General features: G+C 45.8%; 1 protein-coding gene across 1 annotated transcript in view; it reads left to right on the top strand.

Annotated features, from left to right (window-relative positions):
• The window catches only part of znf804a (zinc finger protein 804A), a 78,011-nt gene extending 56,844 nt beyond the window's left edge, over positions 1 to 21,167 (top strand). Inside the window, exons 2-4 of the mRNA XM_073846249.1 lie at positions 8,523 to 8,666; positions 13,982 to 14,112; positions 15,920 to 21,167. Of these exons, the coding sequence (XP_073702350.1) occupies positions 8,523 to 8,666; positions 13,982 to 14,112; positions 15,920 to 18,911 (3,267 nt within the window). The 3' untranslated portion in view covers positions 18,912 to 21,167. The remainder of the gene's footprint in view (positions 1 to 8,522; positions 8,667 to 13,981; positions 14,113 to 15,919) is intronic.
• The last annotated feature ends 1,722 nt before the right edge of the window (positions 21,168 to 22,889 follow it).

Below are 22,889 nucleotides of genomic sequence, written 5' to 3'. Positions count from 1 at the left end.
AAATAGAGGAGAAACCTTTTGTGTCTATTGTGGGTAACCTGGAGCTGTATTATTTAGGGTTTCTGCTAATATGACAGTTTACTTAACAGCATAAAACTAAGATTTTAGAGCGCTCGCGCTATAATCCTTTGATTTGACTGACAGGACAGCTGTTTTGGTCGTTGCTTAGCAACATAAAAAAACCGCAGCACGCTCTTTTATTAAAAGTTACGAAAAAAGGGCAGTGCTGTGCGCCTCGCGTTTTTAGAACTAAAAGACGCGTTCGGTGTGATCGCGGTCAGATGCGACAGAGTTGCGAAATTGCAGGCGCGGCTGGAAATGGCTGTTATTTCAAATAGCGTACCATATTTTAAACTAATCGGTTAACCGGTTTCAACCGGCTAATGAGGCTCGGTGGTCGGTCAAGAAATTTTTTTGTTTTCGCCATCCCTAGTCAGAAAGCTCTCAGATTTAATCAAAAATATCTTAATTTGTGTTTGAAAGATGAACGAAGGTCTTACTGGTTTGGAACGACATGAGGGGGAGTAATTAATGACAGAATTTTCATTTCATGAAGGCAAAGTTTTTACACCTAGCCCCTGGGTGATGGCTAAGCTTTTGCTAGGAGGGCTTTGAACCCACCCTCAAATTTTTATGATATCCTGGTAACTATATGGATCTGACACTGCCTTCAGAGTAAGTTTATTATTTGCCAGGCAAAAATCGCAGTCAAATATTTTTTAGGAAAGTAATAGCATACCTCTTATCAACCCTCTGCATGATTTCAGGTATCTATTTTGTTCATATAAATAGTGCAGATGGAAGGCAGATGCATTATTTGTGGTAATTTTATACTAAGTATTATTCAAGGTGTCAAACAGTGATGTCTACCTTAGAAAGTGCAAATAAAAAGCATGAGTTGTATTTCTATTTATTATGATTTTTTTTTTATTACACTTAGGTTTTGCCTATGGTCACATGCCCTTGAGGACAACCTCGTTCTATTTTGAAATATTGAAAGGAACAGAGAGGTATGAGGGATTCTCAGCTTGACACAAAGTTGTTGTTAAGTGGCTGCTTTCCCCCATGCAGTGATTAGATCTATCTGCTGTGTAAATGAGTTCACAGCTTCACACCACATCATTCGCTTTTTGTGTTTTTTTCTTCTTTCCACATATTAGCTCTGTTGTTTAATTTTGGTCTCTAACACTTTCAAGTAGAAAAGTTGCCAAAGCCAACTTTTTTTGTTGTTGTTGTTTTTTTTGTTTTTTTTCATGAAAAATCCCTTGACTTGGCTGTTTTCTTGAGATGCAGCGGGTTGCTAATAAGTCTATAAAAACATGAGCGTGCTTCACACCAGCACAGATGCTCACGGAAGGATTTTCCCAAAAGGCGTAACCATTTCCTCATATAGAATGAGTGGTTTGAGCTTTCAGTGTTATTGAGCAAAAGAAAATAAGGGTCACTTTTCCTAGCACATCCAGCTAATCAAGCGATTCAGTTTTCATTACCTGTAAGCTAGCCACTTATTAAATACAATTACACGCCAATTGTTTCATGCTGTCTCACAGTGGGAGCGAGTGAGAGGGATGTTATTATTTTTGCATATCACAGACGTGTGTTTAGCAGCAGCGTATTCTCACCTAAGATGAGTGAGAGACAGACTATTTTCGCAAGGCATCGGATCATTTGAATGGGCCGGGCTTTCCTGTCTCTCAGTCTAATGGCTTTGATGCAGTTGTGAAAAGCTCACGATCATGTCAGTAATAACACTAGGCATATGTTTGTCGGCTTTGACTGATGATGACAATCGTATATCATTTATTGGCCATCTCATTCTGGTTGACAAGTTGGATAGTTGACTTAATCATCCTTGGCTGATTTACTAGTTCCCCTTCAGTCGAATCACTTCGACGTTACATGGGAATTCGCTTAGAATCCAATCATCTCTGAGCCTTATACAAAAGGCCAATGAAAATTGGCGAGTGGCATTTGCATGACGCGCCACGCCCCGTACATACGGGTATAAATAGCGACGTCATGCGCCAGTCAGACAGCTTCTTCGCTTCAGATCCGTCTGATGTTGAGCCTGCTGTTTTCTCTCTACGAGACTTCTAGACAAAACTACAAAGAGTTCTTCAAAAAGAGTTCCTGCTCTCTCTCCTGACGTGCTGCCAAGACTAAAAGAGCTTTCTGTTTGGCGGCCGTCAGCGATCTCCTGCGGGCTGCCGTTTTCACGGCCATTACAGCCGCACTGCATTCCAGCGAGAAAGTCCCGTTGAGTGCACAGCCGCCCCGCGGCTTTTTCCCTGGGCAGACCGGGAGCTAAAAGAGCAATTTCTCGCGGCCGCAAGACGTTCTTTTCAGAATGGCTTTTCGGCCGTGCGCTTCAGGATGCGGTAGTTTCCTCCCTCCTGCGGACGGACATGATCACTGCCTCACGTGTTTGGGGAGTGAGCACGCTGAGGCAGCGTTCATGGATGGTGAATGCATTCATTGCGAATGCATGACCATGAGCACGCTGAAGTCCCGCCGCTCGTTCGCGAGGCGGCTCCCCCCGCCTTCCTCTCGCGGTCTGTCGTTAAGCCGTCAATGCTTTTCGGCCACCGCGGCGAGACGCGGGGGGGACTTAACTGTCACCGTGCAGAACGCACCGCCGGCCCAGAAAGCCCTGCGGTCTTCTGTCACACAGCGTGGTCCCGTCGAGTTCCCGGAGCAGTACGCTTCCCCGCCCAGCGGGCTGAGCGTCTCCTTCGGTGCTCCTGCGGAGGATGAGATGTCGACCGCAGCATCAGAGGGAGAGTCGGTTGGCGAGGCGGACGCTTCGGCGGCGCGGCCCCCTCCAGAGGTGGCCGCTCCGTCTGAGGTGGACGTCGAGCTATCGACTATGCTCCTCCGGGCCGCCAGGGGGATCGGTTTGGAGGTGCCCCAGGCGCCCCCGGCCGATCCTTCTAGGCTGGATGATTGGTTCCTGGGGAGGGCCCCCGCGGCTCCACCTCGCCCCCCCTCGGTCCCATTCTTCCCGGAGCTGCACGAGGAGCTGACTAGATCCTGGCGGGCCCCCTTCTCATCACGGCCCCGCCCCAGCTCCTCTCCCCTCGCCACCCTCGATGGCGGGGCGGCCAGGGGGTATGCAGCGATTCCCCGGGTCGAGCGCGCTGTGGCGGTGCACTTGTGCCCACGCGGCGCTGCCACCTGGAGGGATCGTCCGCATCTCCCGTCCAGGGCGTGCGAGCGCTCGTCCGCCCTTGCGGGCCGCGTTTACCACGCCGCTGGACAGGCCGCCACCGCCCTGCATGCTATGGCGATCCTCCAAGTGTATCAGGCCCAGGCCCTGAAACAGCTGCACGAGGGTGGTCCCGACCAGGGGGTTATGGAAGAACTCCGCGCCGCCACCGACTTCGCCCTACGGGCGACGAAGGTCACGGCGCGTTCCCTTGGTCAGGTGATGTCCACAGCCGTGGTCCAGGAGCGACACCTATGGCTCACTCTGGCCCAGATGGCAGACGTCGACAAGGCTCGCTTTCTTGACGCTCCTATCTCCCAGAGTGGCCTATTCGGCGACACTGTCGAGGACTTTGCCCAGCAGTTCTCGGCAGTCCAGAAGCAGCGGGAGGCCATTCAACACATCTTGCCCCGCCGCGAGTCTAAACCCATCCCGCCGCCGGTGGCTCAGCCTCCCCCCGCTCGTCGCCGAGGGCGCCCCCCCGCGGCCCCCACCAAACCTGCTCCGTCGCCTGCTGAACCCAAGAAGGAGACGGCCCGACGTCGAGCCGGCCGCGGGGGTGCGGCGCCGCCCGCCTCTCAGGGACCTGCAAAGAACACCCGCAAAAGAGCCGCGAAACGTCCCTGACGCGGGCAACCCGGAGGTGGAGAAGTTTGTTCTTCAGGGGACGAGAACATCTACGTCCCCGCTCCCGCTGGAGGGCCGGGGGTTGTTGTGCACTTTAACGCTGCCGCCGGCCCACGGGTCGGCGGTACCCACAACTTCAATAAAAGAGCAATTTCCTTCACCTCCGGGGCCTCGGCCCCGTGTTCCCGTTCCGGGCGGCACCAGGATGCCCTCTCGGAGCCGGACTCGGAGCTGTCTTTCGCCAGCGCGGGAACCTGGGAAGAAGGTAGGCCCTGCTCAGAGCAGCTTGTCTCCCCTTCCTGTTCCCCCCCTAGGCTGCCCCACCACGGTCACGTCGGTCAACGTTCCCTTGACACCCCTGTCGAGGCGCTTGGGGGCCTGGCTTCAGCTCCCCAGCCCCTCGCGGTGGTTGATACGGACGGTACGTCTCGGCTATGCGATTCAGTTCGCCAAAGCTCCGCCCAGGTACAGAGGTGTCCTTCACACTCGTGTCCACTCAGACACCCACGCCGCTGTCCTGCGTGCAGAGGTCGCAGTCCTACTGGCGAAGGATGCGATCGAGCTTGTCCCTCCAGCCGAGATGAGGTCAGGGTTTTACAGTCCCTACTTCATCGTGCCCAAAAAGAGTGGTGGGTTAAGACCCATCCTGGATCTCAGAGTCCTGAATCGGTCCCTTCTCAGGCTGCCGTTCAAGATGCTCACGACGAAGCGCATGCTCACATGCATTCGTCCCCAGGATTGGTTTGCAGCCATCGACCTGAAGGACGCGTACTTCCATGTCTCGATTCTTCCTCGCCACAGGCCCTTTCTTCGGTTTGCGTTCGAGGGTCGAGCATACCAGTACAAAGTTCTCCCATTCGGCCTGTCCCTCTCTCCTCGCGTTTTCACCAAGGTTGCGGAAGCGGCCCTGGCCCCTCTTTGGCTGTCAGGTTTCCGCATCCTCAACTATCTCGACGACTGGCTTCTGTTAGCCCACTCTCGAGAGGTGCTATGCGACCAGAGGGACCTGGTGCTTCAGCACCTCAGCCGCCTGGGCCTTCAGGTCAACCGAGAAAAGAGCAAACTCTCCCCAGTGCAGAGGATCTCTTTTCTCGGTGTGGAGCTGGACTCGGTCTCCATGACAGCCCGTCTCACCAACGAGCGCGCTCAGTCGGTGCTGAGATGTCTAGATTTATTCAGGCACAAGACAGCGGTTCCTCTAAAAACTTTTCAGAGGCTCCTGGGGCATATGGCAGCTGCGGCCGCGGTAACGCCGCTGGGGTTGCTTCATATGAGACCGCTTCAGCACTGGCTACACGACCGAGTCCCGAGACGGGCATGGCACCGTGGCACACTCCGGATTGGCGTTTCCCCGCAGTGTCGCCGCCTGTTCAGCCCGTGGTCAGACCCTGCCTTTCTCCAGGCCGGAGTACCCCTGGGGCAGGTGTCCAGGCACATCGTGGTTTACACGGATGCCTCCTCCACGGGTTGGGGTGCTGTGTGCAACGGGCAAGCAGCTTCGGGCTCCTGGACAGGACCTCGACTGCAGTGGCACATCAATTGCCTCGAGTTGCTGGCTGTGCTTCTGGCCCTTCGTCGCTTCCGACCGACGTTGCGTCAGAAGCACGTACTTGTGCGTACCGACAGCACTGCGACTGTGGCTTATATCAACCGCCAGGGCGGCCTCCGCTCTCGTCGCATGTCACAACTCGCCCGCCGTCTGCTCCTCTGGAGTCAAACGTGGCTGAAATCGCTACGTGCCATTCACATTCCGGGGGAACTCAACCGTGCAGCCGATCAGCTCTCACGGCAGTCCACCCTCCCTGGAGAATGGCGACTCCACCCCGAGACAGTCCAGCTGATTTGGAGGCATTTCGGGGAGGCCCAGATAGATCTGTTTGCCTCCCCCGAATCCTCCCACTGCCAGCAGTTCTTCTCCCTCAACGAGGTATCCCTCGGCAGGGACGCTCTGGCCCACAGCTGGCCTCCGGGGCCCAAGTACGCCTTTCCCCCAGTGAGCCTCCTTGCACAGACCCTGTGCAAGATCAGGGAGGACGAGGAGCAGGTTCTCCTGGTCGCCCCATACTGGCCTGCCAGGACCTGGTTCCCAGAACTCAATTCCCTCGCGGCAGCCCCTCCCTGGAAAATCCCCTTGAGGAAGGACCTTCTTTCTCAGGGGATGGGCACTATCTGGCACCCACGTCCCGATCTATGGAACTTGCACGTCTGGCTCCTGGACGGGACGCTTCAGACCTCGCCGGCCTTCCACAGGCCGTGGTAGAAACCATCACTCAGTCCCGAGCCCCCTCTACAAGGCAGGCGTACGCACTGAGGTGGGGTCTATTCGTCGACTGGTGTTCCTCACGAGAACAGGACCCACAGAGATGCACGATTGCAGTAGTGCTTTCCTTCCTGCAAGAGAAGTTGGAGCGCAGGCTGTCCCCTTCGACTCTCAAAGTGTATGTTGCCGCCATTGCCGCACATCACGATGCAGTGGATGGATCATCCCTAGGGAAGCACCCTCTGGTCGTGAGATTCCTCAGAGGCGCTAGGAGGATCAATCCTCCCAGACCGCGCCTCGTACCCTCTTGGGACCTCTCCGTCGCCCTCCAGGGCCTGCGGGGACCTCCCTTCGAGCCCCTCGCCTCAGTTGAGCTTAAGTTTCTGTCATTAAAGACAGCGCTCCTGACTGCGTTGGCCTCCATCAAGAGGGTGGGGGATCTGCAAGCTTTCTCTGTCGACGAAGCGTGCCTGGAGTTCGGGCCCGGCGATTCTCACGTCATCCTGAGACCCCGGCCCGGCTATGTGCCCAAGGTTCCCACCACGCCTTTCCGCGATCAGGTGGTGAACCTGCAAGCTCTGCCCTTGGAGGAGGCAGACCCAGCTTTAGCATCGTTGTGTCCAGTCCGTGCTCTGCGCACCTACGTAGACCGCACTCGGCACTTCAGACGCACCGAGCAGCTCTTTGTCTGCTTCGGAGGTCAGCAGAAAGGGAATGCTGTCTCCAAACAGAGGTTGGCGCATTGGGTGGTAGAAGCCATCTCCCTGTCTTACTTATATCAGGGAGAGCCTTGCCCCTTAGGCTTGCATGCCCACTCCACACGGAGTGTTGCATCTTCCTACGCGTTGGCACATGGCGCCTCATTAGCGGACATCTGCAGAGCTGCCGGCTGGGCGACACCTAATACCTTTGCCAGGTTTTACAACCTTCGCTTAGAGGCCGTCTCTTCCCGAGTTCTGACAGGTGACCGGGAGGACGGCTAGTGTCGGCTTGCTGCGCCATTCCCACGTGGATCCGTGCGCTATCTCCCAGTTTGTTCCCTCCGGCGAACCTGGGTCCTCCATGCCCCTCAGTCCGGGCTAGACGCGGAGTAGCTCTTGACTGTGCTCCTGCCGGGTCTCCTTCGCCCCGCAGGTTGTGGCTATTTTTCTCTATATTTTTCCAGGGGTCAACCAGTAGGCCCCTGTTTCCCTCGTATATCCCTAAAACCCCCTTATGGATATATTGAATTTCTTACTTTCACATGGACAGAATTCATGTCTCCGCCCCCCCAACCCCTGCTTCAGTTTCTGGCATCCCTGGGGACCCCCCTTCTCGGGCCCCAGGGCGTTGGGAAGGTTACGTTTACGTCCGCCTGTTGACACGTCCGCCTGCCGGCACGTGGTCGTTGCGTAACGCGGCGCAGGGACGTGGCTTGTTCCATAGGGTCAGTTCCCATGTAACGTCGAAGTGATTCGACTGAAGGGGAACGTCTAGGTTACGTAGGTAACCCTCGTTCCCTGAAGGAGGGAACGGAGACGTTACATCCCCTGCCACGTCCCTGTCGTCGCGCTGACGCCGGCTCAATCCGGCTCCTCAGCGAAGAACCTGTCTGACTGGCGCATGACGTCGCTATTTATACCCGTATGTACGGGGCGTGGCGCGTCATGCAAATGCCACTCGCCAATTTTCATTGGCCTTTTGTATAAGGCTCAGAGATGATTGGATTCTAAGCGAATTCCCATGTAACGTCTCCGTTCCCTCCTTCAGGGAACGAGGGTTACCTACGTAACCTAGACGTTCTCCTCTGCGAGCTGTTCTTCACAGAAGTGACAGGCTCACGTTTGACTCTGCGATGGGTTTTATGGTAAACTGATTCCAATTAAAATGCAACTGCTTTTCCTCTTCCCCTGCGGTCATTTGGATTGGAGACCTTTTGGGAGTAGAGTTTTTTTTTTGCGTCTTGTTTTTAAATCTGCGCGTTTCCATATATCCAGCGCTTTAAAGAAATTAGATTTGAAATACAATCTGCCCCCGGTGAAAGTATTCCCATCTAAGATTTGTTGTAAATCAATATTTAATAAAGAGTATTAAAGAAAAGGAAGAAAATGAGGATGGCATCATGGGAGCTGAGTTTGGTTTTATGAGCATCATTTTCAAAGAAGAGCACCACAAATATTCACCCTCACAAATTATGAATATATATCAATATGGCAGCAACATGTGTACTGCATACATAAATTTGTCTACCAATATTTGGTAAAGGAGATTTCAGTATAACGGTTTTCGGTCATAAGAGAGGCGAAAAAACACTAAAATCATCTATGTCTCACCTCATGAAGGACATTACATGACACAGTGTCACTCTAAATTATGTGATTTCAAAAAAACATTTTTAAACAAGTTGGAAGCTATTATCCTGATGGATTATGCTGTTTTCTTTTGCTTCAGGATTATGCTGAGAAGGAGAAAACCTTGGCCAAAGCCCTGGAGGACCTCAAGGCCAACTTCTACTGTCAGCTGTGTGACAAACAGTATTACAAGCATCAAGAGTTTGACAACCACATCAACTCGTATGACCACGCTCACAAGCAGGTAATGGGCCTGTTGTTGGCCCCTTGAGACTTCCACTGATGCAATGCATAGCAATAATAGAGTGTTTTAGAAGATGACAACAAATGGATTTTGTAGCACACGTGTACGGATCAAGACAAATGGTTTTTCCTTCGACACAGAGTCAGTGGAGTGGTGGTGGTCTTATGGACTTGTAATTTAGAAGGCTATAGATCACAAGCAGGCAGGACAATTGCAAGTCCTAGTGCTTTGTTGTTGTTTGTTCCTGTTGTTTAGCCTCTTTTCTCAGGACAGTGTTAAATCTATTTCCCAGCAGCATGCTGCATAAACAAGTTTGAGTGCCAGGTTTGTTGACCTGTTCTTAAGCACAGCAAATTCATTAAGCCATAAAGCCAACATCCATGCACTTTTGCTGAGAATAGCTCAGTTGGACTGTGTGTGGTCTCGTCAGTAACTAGATTCACTAAGGCATTTGATATTATCACTAGGGCTGGGTATCGTTAAAAAAAAATTCCGCTATCAGTAACGATACCTTGACTTCAATACCAGTTCCTGAACGATACTTTTTCGATACCAATTTTCGCAAATCTGTTTTAACAAGATTATATTATACATTACCTCACAAAGGAATAAAAATATAACCAACACAATAAATCAGTGCAAATACAGTAGTTTTAATAAAGTTCAAATAGTTTTCAGTTTCCACATCTTTTAGGCTATTTTTATCAGTATTGGGCACATTACTTTAAAAAAGTAATTAGTTATAGTTACTGGTTACTTTTTACAAATAGTAACTAAGATAGTAACTGAGTTACATCCTTATAAAAGTAACTAATTACCAGGGAAAGTAACTTGTGTTACTTAAAAAAAAAAAAAAAGTTCAAATATGTCAAATAACTTTGCCCCTAATATTAAATATGTAAAATGAATAAAACATTGTACACTAATCTACATTATTGTAATGTTGCTGTGGGACAATGTGAGAGACATCTTCCAGGGGCTAAAAATCACGTTATTGGAGTCGCTTCAACCCATGGACATGAAACATCCCGCAGCAAGACTGTTAAACCCTCTGGGGTGGTGTTTCATTTTTTCTTGATGACCGCAAAAAGAACATTTTGAAACTGCAAAGGGTCTACTTTTCTTTGTGTATAGTCATAATAACAAGAAAACAATGTGCTTTTGTAAAATAAATTAACAGGGTGCGCATTCTTTGCCATCTAGGTCTCCATCACCTCTCTTCACAGACACGTAAATAAAACAACCTGAATCTCCGTGAATAAGTGACGCACAGACATAAGAAATATATGTATAGAAAACTTGAAATGTCTACTTTTAAATTAAGTTATGTGAAAAACAATTATTTTCCGATAAAGTAATCCGTATGATACCAATGCGAGCTCCAGTTTTTCCTGTCTAAACTCATCTCTAAAGTAATCACGTCCATGAGTCGCTCCGCTTTTCAAATTTTAAACATCCACGTGAGATGTGCGGACATGTAGGTGAACGGCCACATGACCTCTGTAAGCAAACGTGAACATTTATCAAGTTCATCTCGGCTACTCTTCATTTCAGGAAGAAAATGCGCTGACAGGAATAAGCCAAAATGTACCTCAGAAGAAGAACTCAACGCAAAAATTATAGTAATGCCGCATTTATTGTCAGTAACGGTAACGCCGTTGTAACTGGGAAAACAGAAATTGGTGTGATTTCTTGTTACTGAAAAAAGTAATCCCAATAGTAAATCAGTATTCCCATCACTGACATTTACACTAGTGTGTTTCATTTTAAAATGCCTAGCACAGACAGAACAATAATTTCTATTAATTTTCCACTGATTTACTGATCAATGGTGGTTTAAAGTGAGTTTTGAGTAAAAATCGTGATTCAGTCTTCTACCAATTCACATCGATTCACAAATTTCAAAAATCGTTTTTCTAGGTAATATAATAATAACATGATATTGTCAAGAAACCATTGAAATATATTTTTGCCTCCCATCTCGTATTTAGTAGTACACGTAATTTCCTTTCTAAAAATATGTTTTGATATATTAGGAAGTTAATAGGAAACACTGATTACTTGAACTATACACTGGCGTGTTTTTGTATCAAAATACTGGTGTTTTTGATATCCAGTGTGCACAAAAAAATTTATGAAAAATTGTGAATAGTGATTAAATCGTATAGTGACCCCAAGAATCAATATGAATCGAGTCGTAAGGTACCAAAAAATTCCCACCCCTAACGTTCACGTAACATGCTTTTTCGTTTGTGTAGTATAGACAGATGTTTTCTAAAATGCAGTGGAAACGCTAGCATGCGTGAGGTTAGTTTTCCTTTTAAAATAAAAACACACAAGTGTAAACATTGCCAGTGTATACTAGAGTTTTTTCCTTGATGCCTCGCCAGAGCCATTCACCAGCACTTGATTTAGGCACGTCAAGCATGCTGCATGCTTTTCGGATCATGACAATGAACGGCAAGATCAATATGATTGATTGATTTTTGATACTCAGTGGTATCGAGGCAATTTGGTCGGTGCCTAAAAAGTATTGAACTCGATACCCAGCCCTAATGATCACATTTCAATATTAAAAGAGAACAAAAGTGCTAGTTAGGAAATAGATAATAGACAACATCATTCCAAAGCAACTAAGCAACTGAGCAAAACAAAATATAGCTATATGTGAGCCTGGACCACAAAACCAGTCTTGAGTAGCATGGGTATATTTGTAGCAATAGCCAAACATATATAGTATGGGTCAAAATTATTGTTATATCTTTTATGATCATTATAATCATTATGATATTAAGTAAAGATTTTTTGTACATTTCTTACCTTAAATATATTAAAACTTAATCTTTGATTAGTAATATGCATTGCTAAGAACTTAATTTGGACAACTTTAAAGGTGATTTTCTCAGTATTTTTTGCACCTTTAGATTCCAGATTTTCAAATAGCTGTATCCTAACAAAGCATACCATCAATGGAAAGCTTATTTATTCAGATTTCAGATGATGTATTAATCTCAATTTAAAAAATGACCCTTATGACTGGTTTTGTGGTTCATAGTAACATATGTATATAGATATATACAGAGCTGGGTGGAAGAACACTCCCTTCCCCAGAATGCATTGCCTATTCGTTAAATTTGTTTTAGTTGTATTAAAAAAAAAGTTCAGAGATCTTCTGCAGCAAACAAACGTATCACAACTTCAGTGTGGTTTCACACTCAGTATATGTTGATTTAACAACCGCCAGCATCCAAAAATAGCAGTGTAACCTTTAATAGCAAGTTAAAGCTTTAATTCCACCACTTGTCCTGCTGTTTGATATCGGCCCTGACCCCTGTGCTCTGACTCACTCAGAAACTAAATGCATGAAGTCTCTGGGGCCTGCTGCGCTGTCAATAACAAGGCTCACTGAACTATTGACTGAACACCATCTACAAACCCTCCACCCATGACCTTGCTATTGAACACAGCAAAAGGAGCGAAATGAACGGATTATGAAGGGAAAAGCCACTCCCCCCTCGCGCTCTGATATGGGTGCTACACTTGCTAGTTTGTGTCATTCAGATGTGTTTATCACATGGCCTCCTATCCGCACACTTCAAACTATTCTACAGCACAGGCGCGAGCTTCCATTCAGCTTCCCAGCGAATGGGGTTGATGGATGAATAGCACGATTTCCCAGCAACCCTCAGGACCTGACAGAGCATGTCTGCTGAGAATATAATGGAGTACGGGAGACTCGCGGCCCCACAGGAAGCCCAGAGCTACAGAAAAGCCTGGTGTTCCTGTCAGAGTGTGAATCATCACTGCCAAGCCTTCACTGTCTGCCTCTGACTGGTCTCAATGTTGCTTTTAATTAAGAATACATGTCCGGTCGAAAAATTACTGTGTTAAATTTTTCATTCATTCTCAAGTGGCCTGTCAGTCATGTCTGGCCTCACTGTACATGAAAGGATTTCACTGGGCATTTGCTCCCTCGCATCAGGGCCGCATCCTACTATAAATGATGTAACCGCATCCAGTCATGTGAAATACAGGCTACATGCATTAACGGCCCGTTCCAGAGCTTCTCTCGCCAAATACATTAACAATCAATGAAGAACAGCTCCAAGAAATGCACCTGAGAGTCAAATAAATATAGCCCACGCCAACCTGTTTGCTATTTTCTGCAAGGCTGGCTGACAGCGAACCGGCACAGTGCATCAGGCCTGAGTTTGCCCATACTGTGCCAGCAGAGAACGACAAGATAGGCACTGAAGGATAGAGGGCAGGTGCACAAAGAGACCCTATCCTGATGGGATCAAACTATTTACCCTGATGTGCCCACTCCACACTGAGCGGCCCTTTAACATGACAAAATTATATCTGATGTGACCGCCTCGCATTCCCCTGACTATGAGCCCCAGCCACGGTAAATGCAATCACTGAAGCCTTCTCAAATAGGCGAGGTTACAGCGCCACTGAACTGTGTATAACTGTGCAACCTGAGTGGAATGCATAATGTTGGGCCAGATGACTCTTCTTGGCTGCCTGGAGAAACCGTCACTGTTTTTACTTGCCTCGCCTCGCCACAGTACGACCCAAAGTTCTAAAGATGCTCTTCAGAAGAGCTTGTCATCTGTCTTAAAGCTAAGCATCAAGTATTAATGGATAATTGAATGAAAGCTTTCAGGATTAATTGGATGTGATAACTGTTCTAGAGCTGGTTGTTGCTTGGAGACGTCTGGTGCTTTCAAAAGGAGTGCGGTCTTTAAACGTCCATAAATATCATATCCTTGTGAATAATTAATGGAAGTTAATTAAGATTATCTAACTGACTTAATGTAAGTGGACACTGTACGTTCAGACGTAATCCTGATCGATACATCCCCCTACCTGAGATGCATTTATGGCCGTCATGGTGGCTTCCATCAATCTCGCATTCAAAGCACAAAGCCTTTCAGACCAGGAAACAAATGCAAATTAGCATCACTGAGTTTTATCTAAAATAAATAGGACAATTTCATGGAGTTTAGCAACCTCATCCTCAGCTTCTTTTCATTTGCACAGAAAATGGATTTGATGAAACATAACATTGGTGTGCAAACACCTTAATTACCTTCCTTCTCTCTTGAAGAGATTTTTAATCTTTTTTGCTGTGTATCCCTCAATGTGCGATACACAGCGATACCCAGCCTTCATAATGAAAGGTTGTTAAAGCATGGAAAAAAGATTCATGGTCTCAAAGAGGATTATCATCCAAATAGCTTTTTGTTGCTTTGGTGTAGTTGACATACTGAGATAGGTGAATGAATGTGATATTCTTTGTCCCTCCTCAGAGACTGAAGGAACTGAAGCAGAGAGAGTTTGCCCGCAACGTGGCCTCCAAATCCAGGAAGGATGAGAGGAAACAGGAGAGAGCTCTTAGACGCCTACATGAGCTCGCTGAGCAACGCAGAGAGGTGCAATGGTGGGGGACGTTTTGTTAAATTGTTATTTCCATATTCATATACAATGTGCCAGTGTATACATATATAGAATGGGGTCTAAAAGTCAGAAAATCAGATTTTTTTTTTGTTCATCTGTAATGTTGCAAGTGAGAAAATAAGGACAATACTATTAAAAATTAAATCTAATCAAATTTCATCACATTGATCATGTTCACTCCTTTGTACAAATGTCAGATGTTCTTGCTTCCATCTAAGCTTGCAAGATGTTATTTTAAGTCTTCTTGGATACCGTGGCGCAATCATCAGGTTTCCCCTGTGAAGTCTAATCCTCATTATCAGCCTCTTTCTGGTTATTTAAAAGTGTAAATGAACCTGGCACATGCATTTCATTTTTTTCGGATCCACTTTGTATTAAGTGTCCCTAACTACTATGTACTTAATTATTTTACCAAAATAAGAGGGATCATACAAAATGCCAGTTGTTTTTTATTTAGTATTGACCTGAATAAGATATTTAAAATAAAAGACATTTACATATAGTCTACAAGAGAAAAAATTACCCTGTTCAAAAGCTTACATACGCTTGATTTGTAATACTATGCTTTTACCTGAATGATTCACAGTTGTTGTTTTTTTGTTTAGTAATAGTTGTTCACGAGTCTCTTGTTTGTCCTGAACAGTTAAAATGCCCACTATTCTTTAGACAAATCGAATTCTTTGGTTTTTCAGCTTTTGTGTATTTGAACCCTTTCCAACAGTAACTCTATGATTTTGAGATCCATCTTTTCACAGAGGACAACTGAGGGACTCATATGCAACTATTACAGGTTCAAATGCTCACTGATGCTCCAGAAGGACACACAATGCATTAAGGGGGTTGGGGTTAAAAACTTTTTGAATTTCAGGGTAAATGCAACTTATTTTGTCTTCTAGGAAACATGCAAGTATCTTGCTTTTGAAGATTAGTACTAAATGAAAAAAATATAAGATTTTTAGGCAAAATAAGAAAAATGTACACATAGATAAAAGTGACCTCAATGCATCATTTTTCCTTCTGGGGCATCAGTGTGCATTTGAAATCAGTGGAGCATTTGAAACTTCTGTAATAGTTGCATACAAGTCCCTCAGTTGTCCTCAGTGTGAAAAGATGGATCTCAAAATCATAGTCATTGTTGGAAAAGGTTCAAATACACGAAAATGCTGAAAAACCAACAAACAAGGGATATTTATGAACATTCAAAATTCATGAACAACTATCACTAAACAACAAAAAATCCAGCTGTGGATCATTCAGGTAACAGTATTAAGAATCAAGCATATAAACTCTTAAACAGGATCATTTTTATAAATTCAACTATTATTTTCTCTTGTGGACTATATCTAAGCATATTTTATGTGAAATATCTTATACAGGTCAGTACTAAATAAAAATAACATGCATTTTGTATGACACTTGTTATTTTGGTAAAATAATAAAAAGTTTGCAGATTCTGCAAGGTGTATGTAATCTTGTTGTTTTTACATTGTACTTATATTTGAAAAAATCATCCTGTAATAACATCTGTAAATATTTTCTGTAGTTACATCTATACTTGCACTACTGACCCTACCTCTACCTCTTAAACATAACCATACCACCAAACCTGTCCCTAATCTTACACGTATCCCAGCTCAATAGCAGCAAAAGTGTTTAGCAATTCAGCATGTACGCAAAAGATACATTGTATCTATCAATTCATTATTTCATTATTAAGTACATAGTATTTAAAGACACCTAATAAAATGTAGGACCTTTTTTTTCTTCTCTTCCTCTCTTTTCTGCTACAGTGCCCCAGGAAGTGGTCCTATGTTCAAGTCTACCACGGTGGCAGTGGAAGGATCTTTCATGGAGTCTTGCTGTGATGATGCCCAGGAAGAGAACCAAAGCTGTGCAGCTCAAGATCCAGGGGGTCATATCCATTCCAGTGGTTGTGGCTTAGCTAGTAAACCGTCACCGTGGCCATACAATGGGAGGGCCAAAAAGCAAACTTTCCGACGCAAAATTGCATTCTCTTTTTCCTTTCCAAAGAAAGCATCTGTTAAGCTTGAGTCATCAGCGGCGGTTTTCTGTGAGAGCATGGAGGAGGGATCGATGGAGCGGAGCCGTAGACAAAGACTCAGAGCACCCCCTGTCGAGCTTGACCTCCCCGGCTCCCCCACGGAGGAAAAAGTACTAAATTGTGAGGAGGCAATTTACAGCACTGGCACTCAGCAGGGCAAGCACTTCCAAAAAAGTGACAGCGCCAGAAGTCAGGGGTCATCAGATACGCCCGTGGTGATGGAGAGCCCCTCGTCAGCGGCCTCCGATTTGTGTGCTTTGCTCGTTTACTCTGAGGATGTGCGCAGTCCTGCCGTCTCTCTCTTAAACACTTCCCCTTTTCGTTTAAACCAGGGTGATATTGTTCTCGACTCTGAGGACTCTGTTGAGAGTCTGAAAAGCAGTATTGCTGAAAGTAAACCTGAGACCTCTGCTGATGTAACAGTAGAGGAGAGCGGCATTATAGAGGAGGGGCACTCGACCATCAGCGAGCCTCCAGAAAAGACTTTCTCAGATGCATTGCCTAAGAACGATTCTCCTCAACAACAAGAGCAAGTGGAGGATGCAACTGTAAAGACACCTCACCCTTTCACAAAACCCAGCCAGCCTTTTTTCTCTGTCCTGAGCAGGGACGGTAACACCATCTTCCAGTGGCCCTCGGAGATGGTGACTTTCACAAGGACAGAGCCGTCCCTGTCTTTCAGTTGCAACCCCCTCCATTTTGACTTCAAGAGGTCACGGATTAGAAGGTCTGCTGACACTCAGGAGATGACTGAGCCCAAAACTGATGAGGAATTATCTGTCTGCTCAGGTTTCAAATCCTGCCACTCTGACAAGCACATTGAGGAATCCACAGCCAGCCCCAGAAACAGTCCCAGCCAAGGACCTGAAGGCAAGGTCAGAAAGTGTTATCAGTATTCAAGTGACACCGAGAGTTGTGTCAGGCTGAAAACACATGACAGGTGTAGACATTCCAAAGATTGGATCCACGCGAGTAAGAGGGCAGAAGGGAAATTGCGGGCCAGGGACCGACGTCATTACAGGAGCCACTGCAAACGGAAGCGGAGGAGGCGGAAGAGGAGGAGAGACAGACACTGGGAGACAGAGAGCAATATGGTGAAATCTAAGAAATTCCACAGACGACCTGAGTGTGTGGAAGGACTTGATAGCCAATTTAGAGGCACCTCTTCACAGCAAGTGCATCCATTAGAGAAGTCAAAGCAATCAGCTCAAAATCAGGCTGAGGACAGCAGCGCAGCTCCCGTAGTTGAGGAAGGGGTGGGAGGCAGAAGGCAGGAGGCAGCCACCGACGTAAACGGCTCAGCGGGCTGCATCATTCTCTCTGATGAGTTCTGTGCCGACGGTGAGAAGGTGCTTGGGAACAGCAGGGAAAAGCCTGACAATCCAACTGCAGGGGAGCTAACGACCACAGGACAGTGTTCCCAGAGATCCAGTGCAGCCGAAGAGTGCAGAGAGGAGACGCCTCCATCGCCAGAGACCGGGCCTTGTGAAGGACCAACTTCGAAAAGAAGACATACAGATTCTCTAAGCGAAGGAGACGAGTCTTACGACCCCTGTCGTTTGCTGGCAGAGATTTCTGATGGGTGCACTGAACTCACCTTTTGCGAGCACGGGACTAGGAGGAAAAGACAGAAGCGGTCACACGTCCAAGATCAAACCCCATGCCTTGCAAATGAATGCCCCGTTGTTACACACAGCGTTGTGGAAGAACAGGACAAGGCTGCAGAGGAGTCGAGCATGAAATGCCTTGTTTTAAAAGGCGTGTGTGACAGCTCGAATGGGTCAGACCAAATCTCATGCAGTATTGATGATGGAGAGAGCAGTGCGGTTGATCCTCAGACATTTACTTCCATTAGCAGTGCCCTGGGTCATACTGTGGAGGAGAGCAGTGACTGGCAGCAGAGCTCCTCCTCTCAGATCAATGCTTCATGCACCAAGGGCAGTCTAACTCTACTGGAGACAGATTCAAAGCTCTCGAAGGAGCCAACAAAGGAGAATAGTAACATCCACAGTAGTGAGTCTAAAGCAGCACAAACCCCCTTAAAGAACTGTAACAAGTATTCAGTGGCTGCTCAGGCCTGCCTGCTCGATGTAAGAGATTTAGCCCTGCAGAGGACTGAAAAATCCACTCACGACAAATCATGTCAGCACAGCCTTCAGACCCCACCGCCGAGATTTCACCTAGGCATTCAGGCTGAGGAGAAGTTAAGCAGGGAGTGCTTCCACACCACCAGCAGCCTGTTCCAACCCTCTCCATCTTTCCAGGCCCCCTCAGACAGCATGGAGAGACGCTGCCTCTTGCAGATCCAGAGCCACGGACAGGTGCTACACCAGCAGGTGTTCCCCACCAAGCTCAAATCTGTCCTGCCCAGGCCACATCTGCCCATGTCATCTGCTGTCCTCCATCCCGTTCACCTGCCATCCTCCGTGCCTTCTGGCTCCATCACAATACGTCACACCATACTCCAGCACCATGCCGCTTTTTTGCCCCACCAGCCCGCTATCTACCAACAGGTACTGCCTGTTTCTCGACTCCCCCTGGGGCCGGAGATCTGTCCGCGTGCGGCACCTCCCTTTGTGACCCCTCAACAGGTACCGGTGGTGGCACCCCCTAGCATTCACCCGATGACTGTGACGTTTCACGCCCTGCCACGCCCCGCGATGTTTTCGCACATGTTGCCCCCTCATTCTGCTGTCATTCCCCTGCAGCCACTCTTCTAGCTCTACAGGTATTTCTGTATGTAACACAATGTATTTTATACTGCAGTAGCGAGAGAAACATCTGCAGCGCTGCTCCCTTAGTTAAAATTTTGAGACAGGAAGTAGTCCTTGGATAACATACAAAAGAGTTGTTTTTGCGGCTTGGAAATGATGCTGTTTCTGTGCCATGTTGTCAGTAGAGATTCCTGCAGAAAAGAACTGCACAACACTTTTATTAGGTAACATATAACTCACCTACCTGATTAATTCTCATATGTTTTACTAGGAGTTGTTGTTGAGAAGAATTTAACAGATTTTAATCACCTCTAAGACAATAGTTTTATCTGATCAACGGCAGCATGGTCATGGTCATGCGATATAGAGTTTAGCTGCACATCTTTAGAAAGAAATGTTAAAAATAATGAATATATGATGGTTGCTATTTGCAATCTGTAGTGATAGGAAGCAGTCAAAGTAACCTGCAGAGAATTTATGTAACACGGACATTCATCATGTGTGACAGCATTTAATGAATCACACTGGCACTACTGTACTACTGTATAGTAATTACTTTAAATATAATGTTGCCGTGCCTGTTGAAGGCTAGCTGAATGCAGCAAAATAGCGCTATGCACCACGTGCTACGACAGCACCGTGTTGAACACATCCATAGTGCTCATTTATATGAGTAGTTTTTATGCAAATTCAAAGGCCCATAGCATGTAATGGGGAATGTGACTGTGAAAGCTGAACTGATATGGGCAAATTATATTTCTTATTTTGCTAATTATGGGCAGTGTCAACCTCACAGAATGACAGTGAAGTTCAGACTACAGAATGTGTCATGTGTGGTTTAATATGTACTTCAAGTTGTAGATCTTACATGCTGTTGCCTAAACTGTTTGAAAATAAGCACAAAATTACCAAGTGCAAATCCATACATGGGTGTTTCCTGTATCCCTCATATTATAACCTGCTTGGATTAGGAGAACATAGGCTAGATCTATCTGAAAACATCCGCGGGACATCCAGTACCCTGCCCTGTAGCAGTTTTTATCCTGTTTGTAAATCTATTTTACAATCTAAATTTACATATCCTAGAATGACCTGCCATGTGGAGTAAAACTGAACATTAACAGTGTTTCAAAGAAAGTGGCAATTCTCCTTATAAATTCATTAATATAATTGGTTTGATTTACATATTACACATGGAAAAAACATTACAAGCATTGGTAATGAAATGCTGGTAATGTGATTCATTCTAACAAATATTTTACTGAAATTTACTGAAATCCTGCTTTGGGGTAACTCCAAAACAGTAGTTCGGTTTTGTCAGCAAAGGATTTAATTTCTTCTGCTTGCATCAGATGAAAGAGGTTAAACTCAAGAGAAGGATTCATTTACTTATTTAAAATACTAACTACTAAGATACTTGAATCCAAAAGCAAGTCTGGCTAGTTAGAGAAGAACATAAGTAATTTCTGTGTCTTTTGAATTTTCACAGTCCTTTCATTTTCAAAGGATATGTGTTGAGCTGGAGTTAATGACTTAGCTTTATTGATTTTGCAAATAGCCATATGGAAAGTAGACTGTATTTAATTCTCGATAATTATGCCACCATATGTTTTTTTTTTTTATTATTATTATTTAAAACTGAAAAAATAAGAAATAAAACTGCTAGGGAACAAGAATTGGAAATCAAGGTTTCAAATAAAACAACTAATAAATATGAACAGATAACGGCTGTGATCAATGCTTAATGAGTAGCAGGCCCAGTCTGAAAGACAGTGACATTTAAAAAAAATGAATAAATTCAATTACAAATGTTCCAGTGGAGGAATTTCAGCAGAGCTGCATTTTTTTCTGAATATCCTAAAAGCATGTAATTTCATTACAAATGCATACGCATTGAAATGAGGTGGTATATGATTATTAAATTAAAGACAAAAAGTTATGCAGACACTTGCAGAAAGCTGTTCAACAAAGCCCTGAGTACCACCAGATTGCCCCTTCTTAATTCATGAATCCTAAACAATTGTGTAAATGCACAATGTTACAGTCGAGAAAACATGCTTTGGAAAATTGTATATGCTGTAAATCGGTACTATTTATAAATCATGTAATATGTAATGTACATGTACATATGTTTTATGTTTTTATCGTGCCAGGTACTCTGTATGTATGAATTATTTAGATAAGACAAAACAACTATGTTTTTTACGCCACTTTGCCAACTGAATGATGCAGAAGTACTATGTAATAAAACAAAGAAACGAGCGTGTGCTTTCATGTGTGTCCATTTGAGATGTGCTTTAGAGGTTCACCACACACTCAGGTGAAAAAGTCCACAGTATCTGGCTACAAACACACTAGAAATGAATGCTTTTTGAAGCCGGGGAAAATCCAGGGTTTTTTGTCACAGCTAGGAAAGAACTGTTGAATATTTCATCTTAAGGTCTCGCACAAGCGATGCAGAGGTTATTGAGCGAGACAGCCGCGGTCATTTTCTAGCAACTTTGAGGCAGTGCTCGCCAGACCATCGGAAGCCTGAGCTTCTACTGCGCGCGGCTTTAAATTCGCACTCCGGCTTCCTGCTAATGCCCTCACCTCTCTGTGAGAGTGACATCATTATGCAGAATTATTCTGCCATCCTGTATGAGACTGATTAGCTCAGATGTTCCGCTGTTATTTCCCCTGCAGCCCTTGAGTCACATCTCTCCGAGGCTCCGCTGTTGTTAGACAGCATTACCTCCTTTCTGCTCCGCCACAATCGCAGGCTCTCGGAGCCGTTTTGTGTGCCGACCTCTTTTATACAGAACAGCGCTCGGTAGATTTCCTCGTACTTTATGACTCATACTGTAGGCCCAGTCACAGCACTCCCTTGTGCCATTTTGTTTCCCTGGAACGGATGCGTACGATTTCTGCACCCGCTACCTCTATCCCACTGAGCTAAAACATGGTCTTCCTGCTGTCGGCGCTACTGCTGGGCGCCGCGTTTAATCACCTCTCCCTGAACCTGGACAACCCGGATGATGACTACCGGGCTCGTGTCCTTGTGAGAAATGAGCCGAGCAACTAACGTCCGTGCTTATTTCCTTTTCCATACATTGACACGGAGCATTTGCATAAAGCCCTTGTTACATAAAAGAGCCAAATTGCGACATTTTGCGAGCTAGAACGCCGTGTTTCCTCGGAGCGCATCTTGCCTGCAGACTTGTGGACCATTTCTTTACAAACACCCACGTACAGCCTCTCACAGCCAGAATAATGCAGGGATAAACAAATGCCTGGCTACCCTCAGACAAAAGCATTCTCTGCAATATGAGCATTGTACCGGTCTAATCACGGTTTCGTATTCATCAGAACCGGAGCATTATCTTAGTCATCTTGTTTGTTTGTTGATCACAGTCTCACGTTCGGAGGATGGATTCTATATCGGGGATGCAATTAACAATCCAGGCATCTCATTTGTGCCGTCTCGTTATCCTTTTTGTTTGTTGCCTTTCTCTTTATTTTCCTCACAAGGTCAAGGAAATACACAAGAGAGTGATGCAGGAAACTGCAAAACACACAGACGAGCGCAGGACTGTCAAGCTGTTAAATAAAGTTTAATTAACGCTTCCATTCTCTTAGAGCGTGTTTTTTTATTACTAAACGAAGATGAGCTCCTGGATAATTTCACCCTCATTATTACAGAATGAAAGGAAAGTCTGTGTGGCTTCGAACGGCGAGAGAAGCATCTGAATTAGAGACTATAAACGATTAAATCTGGCTTCGCTTTTTATTACGTACCGTCTGTGGTGTGTATTAAATCTGACCTCAACTTTGTACCTTTTCTTCACAGGCACTCCTAAAGTGCAGAGAATCCCGCAGTAAGTCAAAGAAATTGTCAAGAAAGTTATTGCTAGGCTCAATAAGAGCAGAACTGACAGTAGCAAGCTTACAATTTTCATTGCCTGCAGTCTCTGCATGAAAAATTAATAGCATATAAAGAAATAT

This window comes from Garra rufa, chromosome 8 (genome assembly GCF_049309525.1).
Source record: "Garra rufa chromosome 8, GarRuf1.0, whole genome shotgun sequence".
NCBI lineage: Eukaryota > Metazoa > Chordata > Actinopteri > Cypriniformes > Cyprinidae > Garra > Garra rufa.
This window is presented reverse-complemented; position numbering and strand designations above follow the sequence as displayed.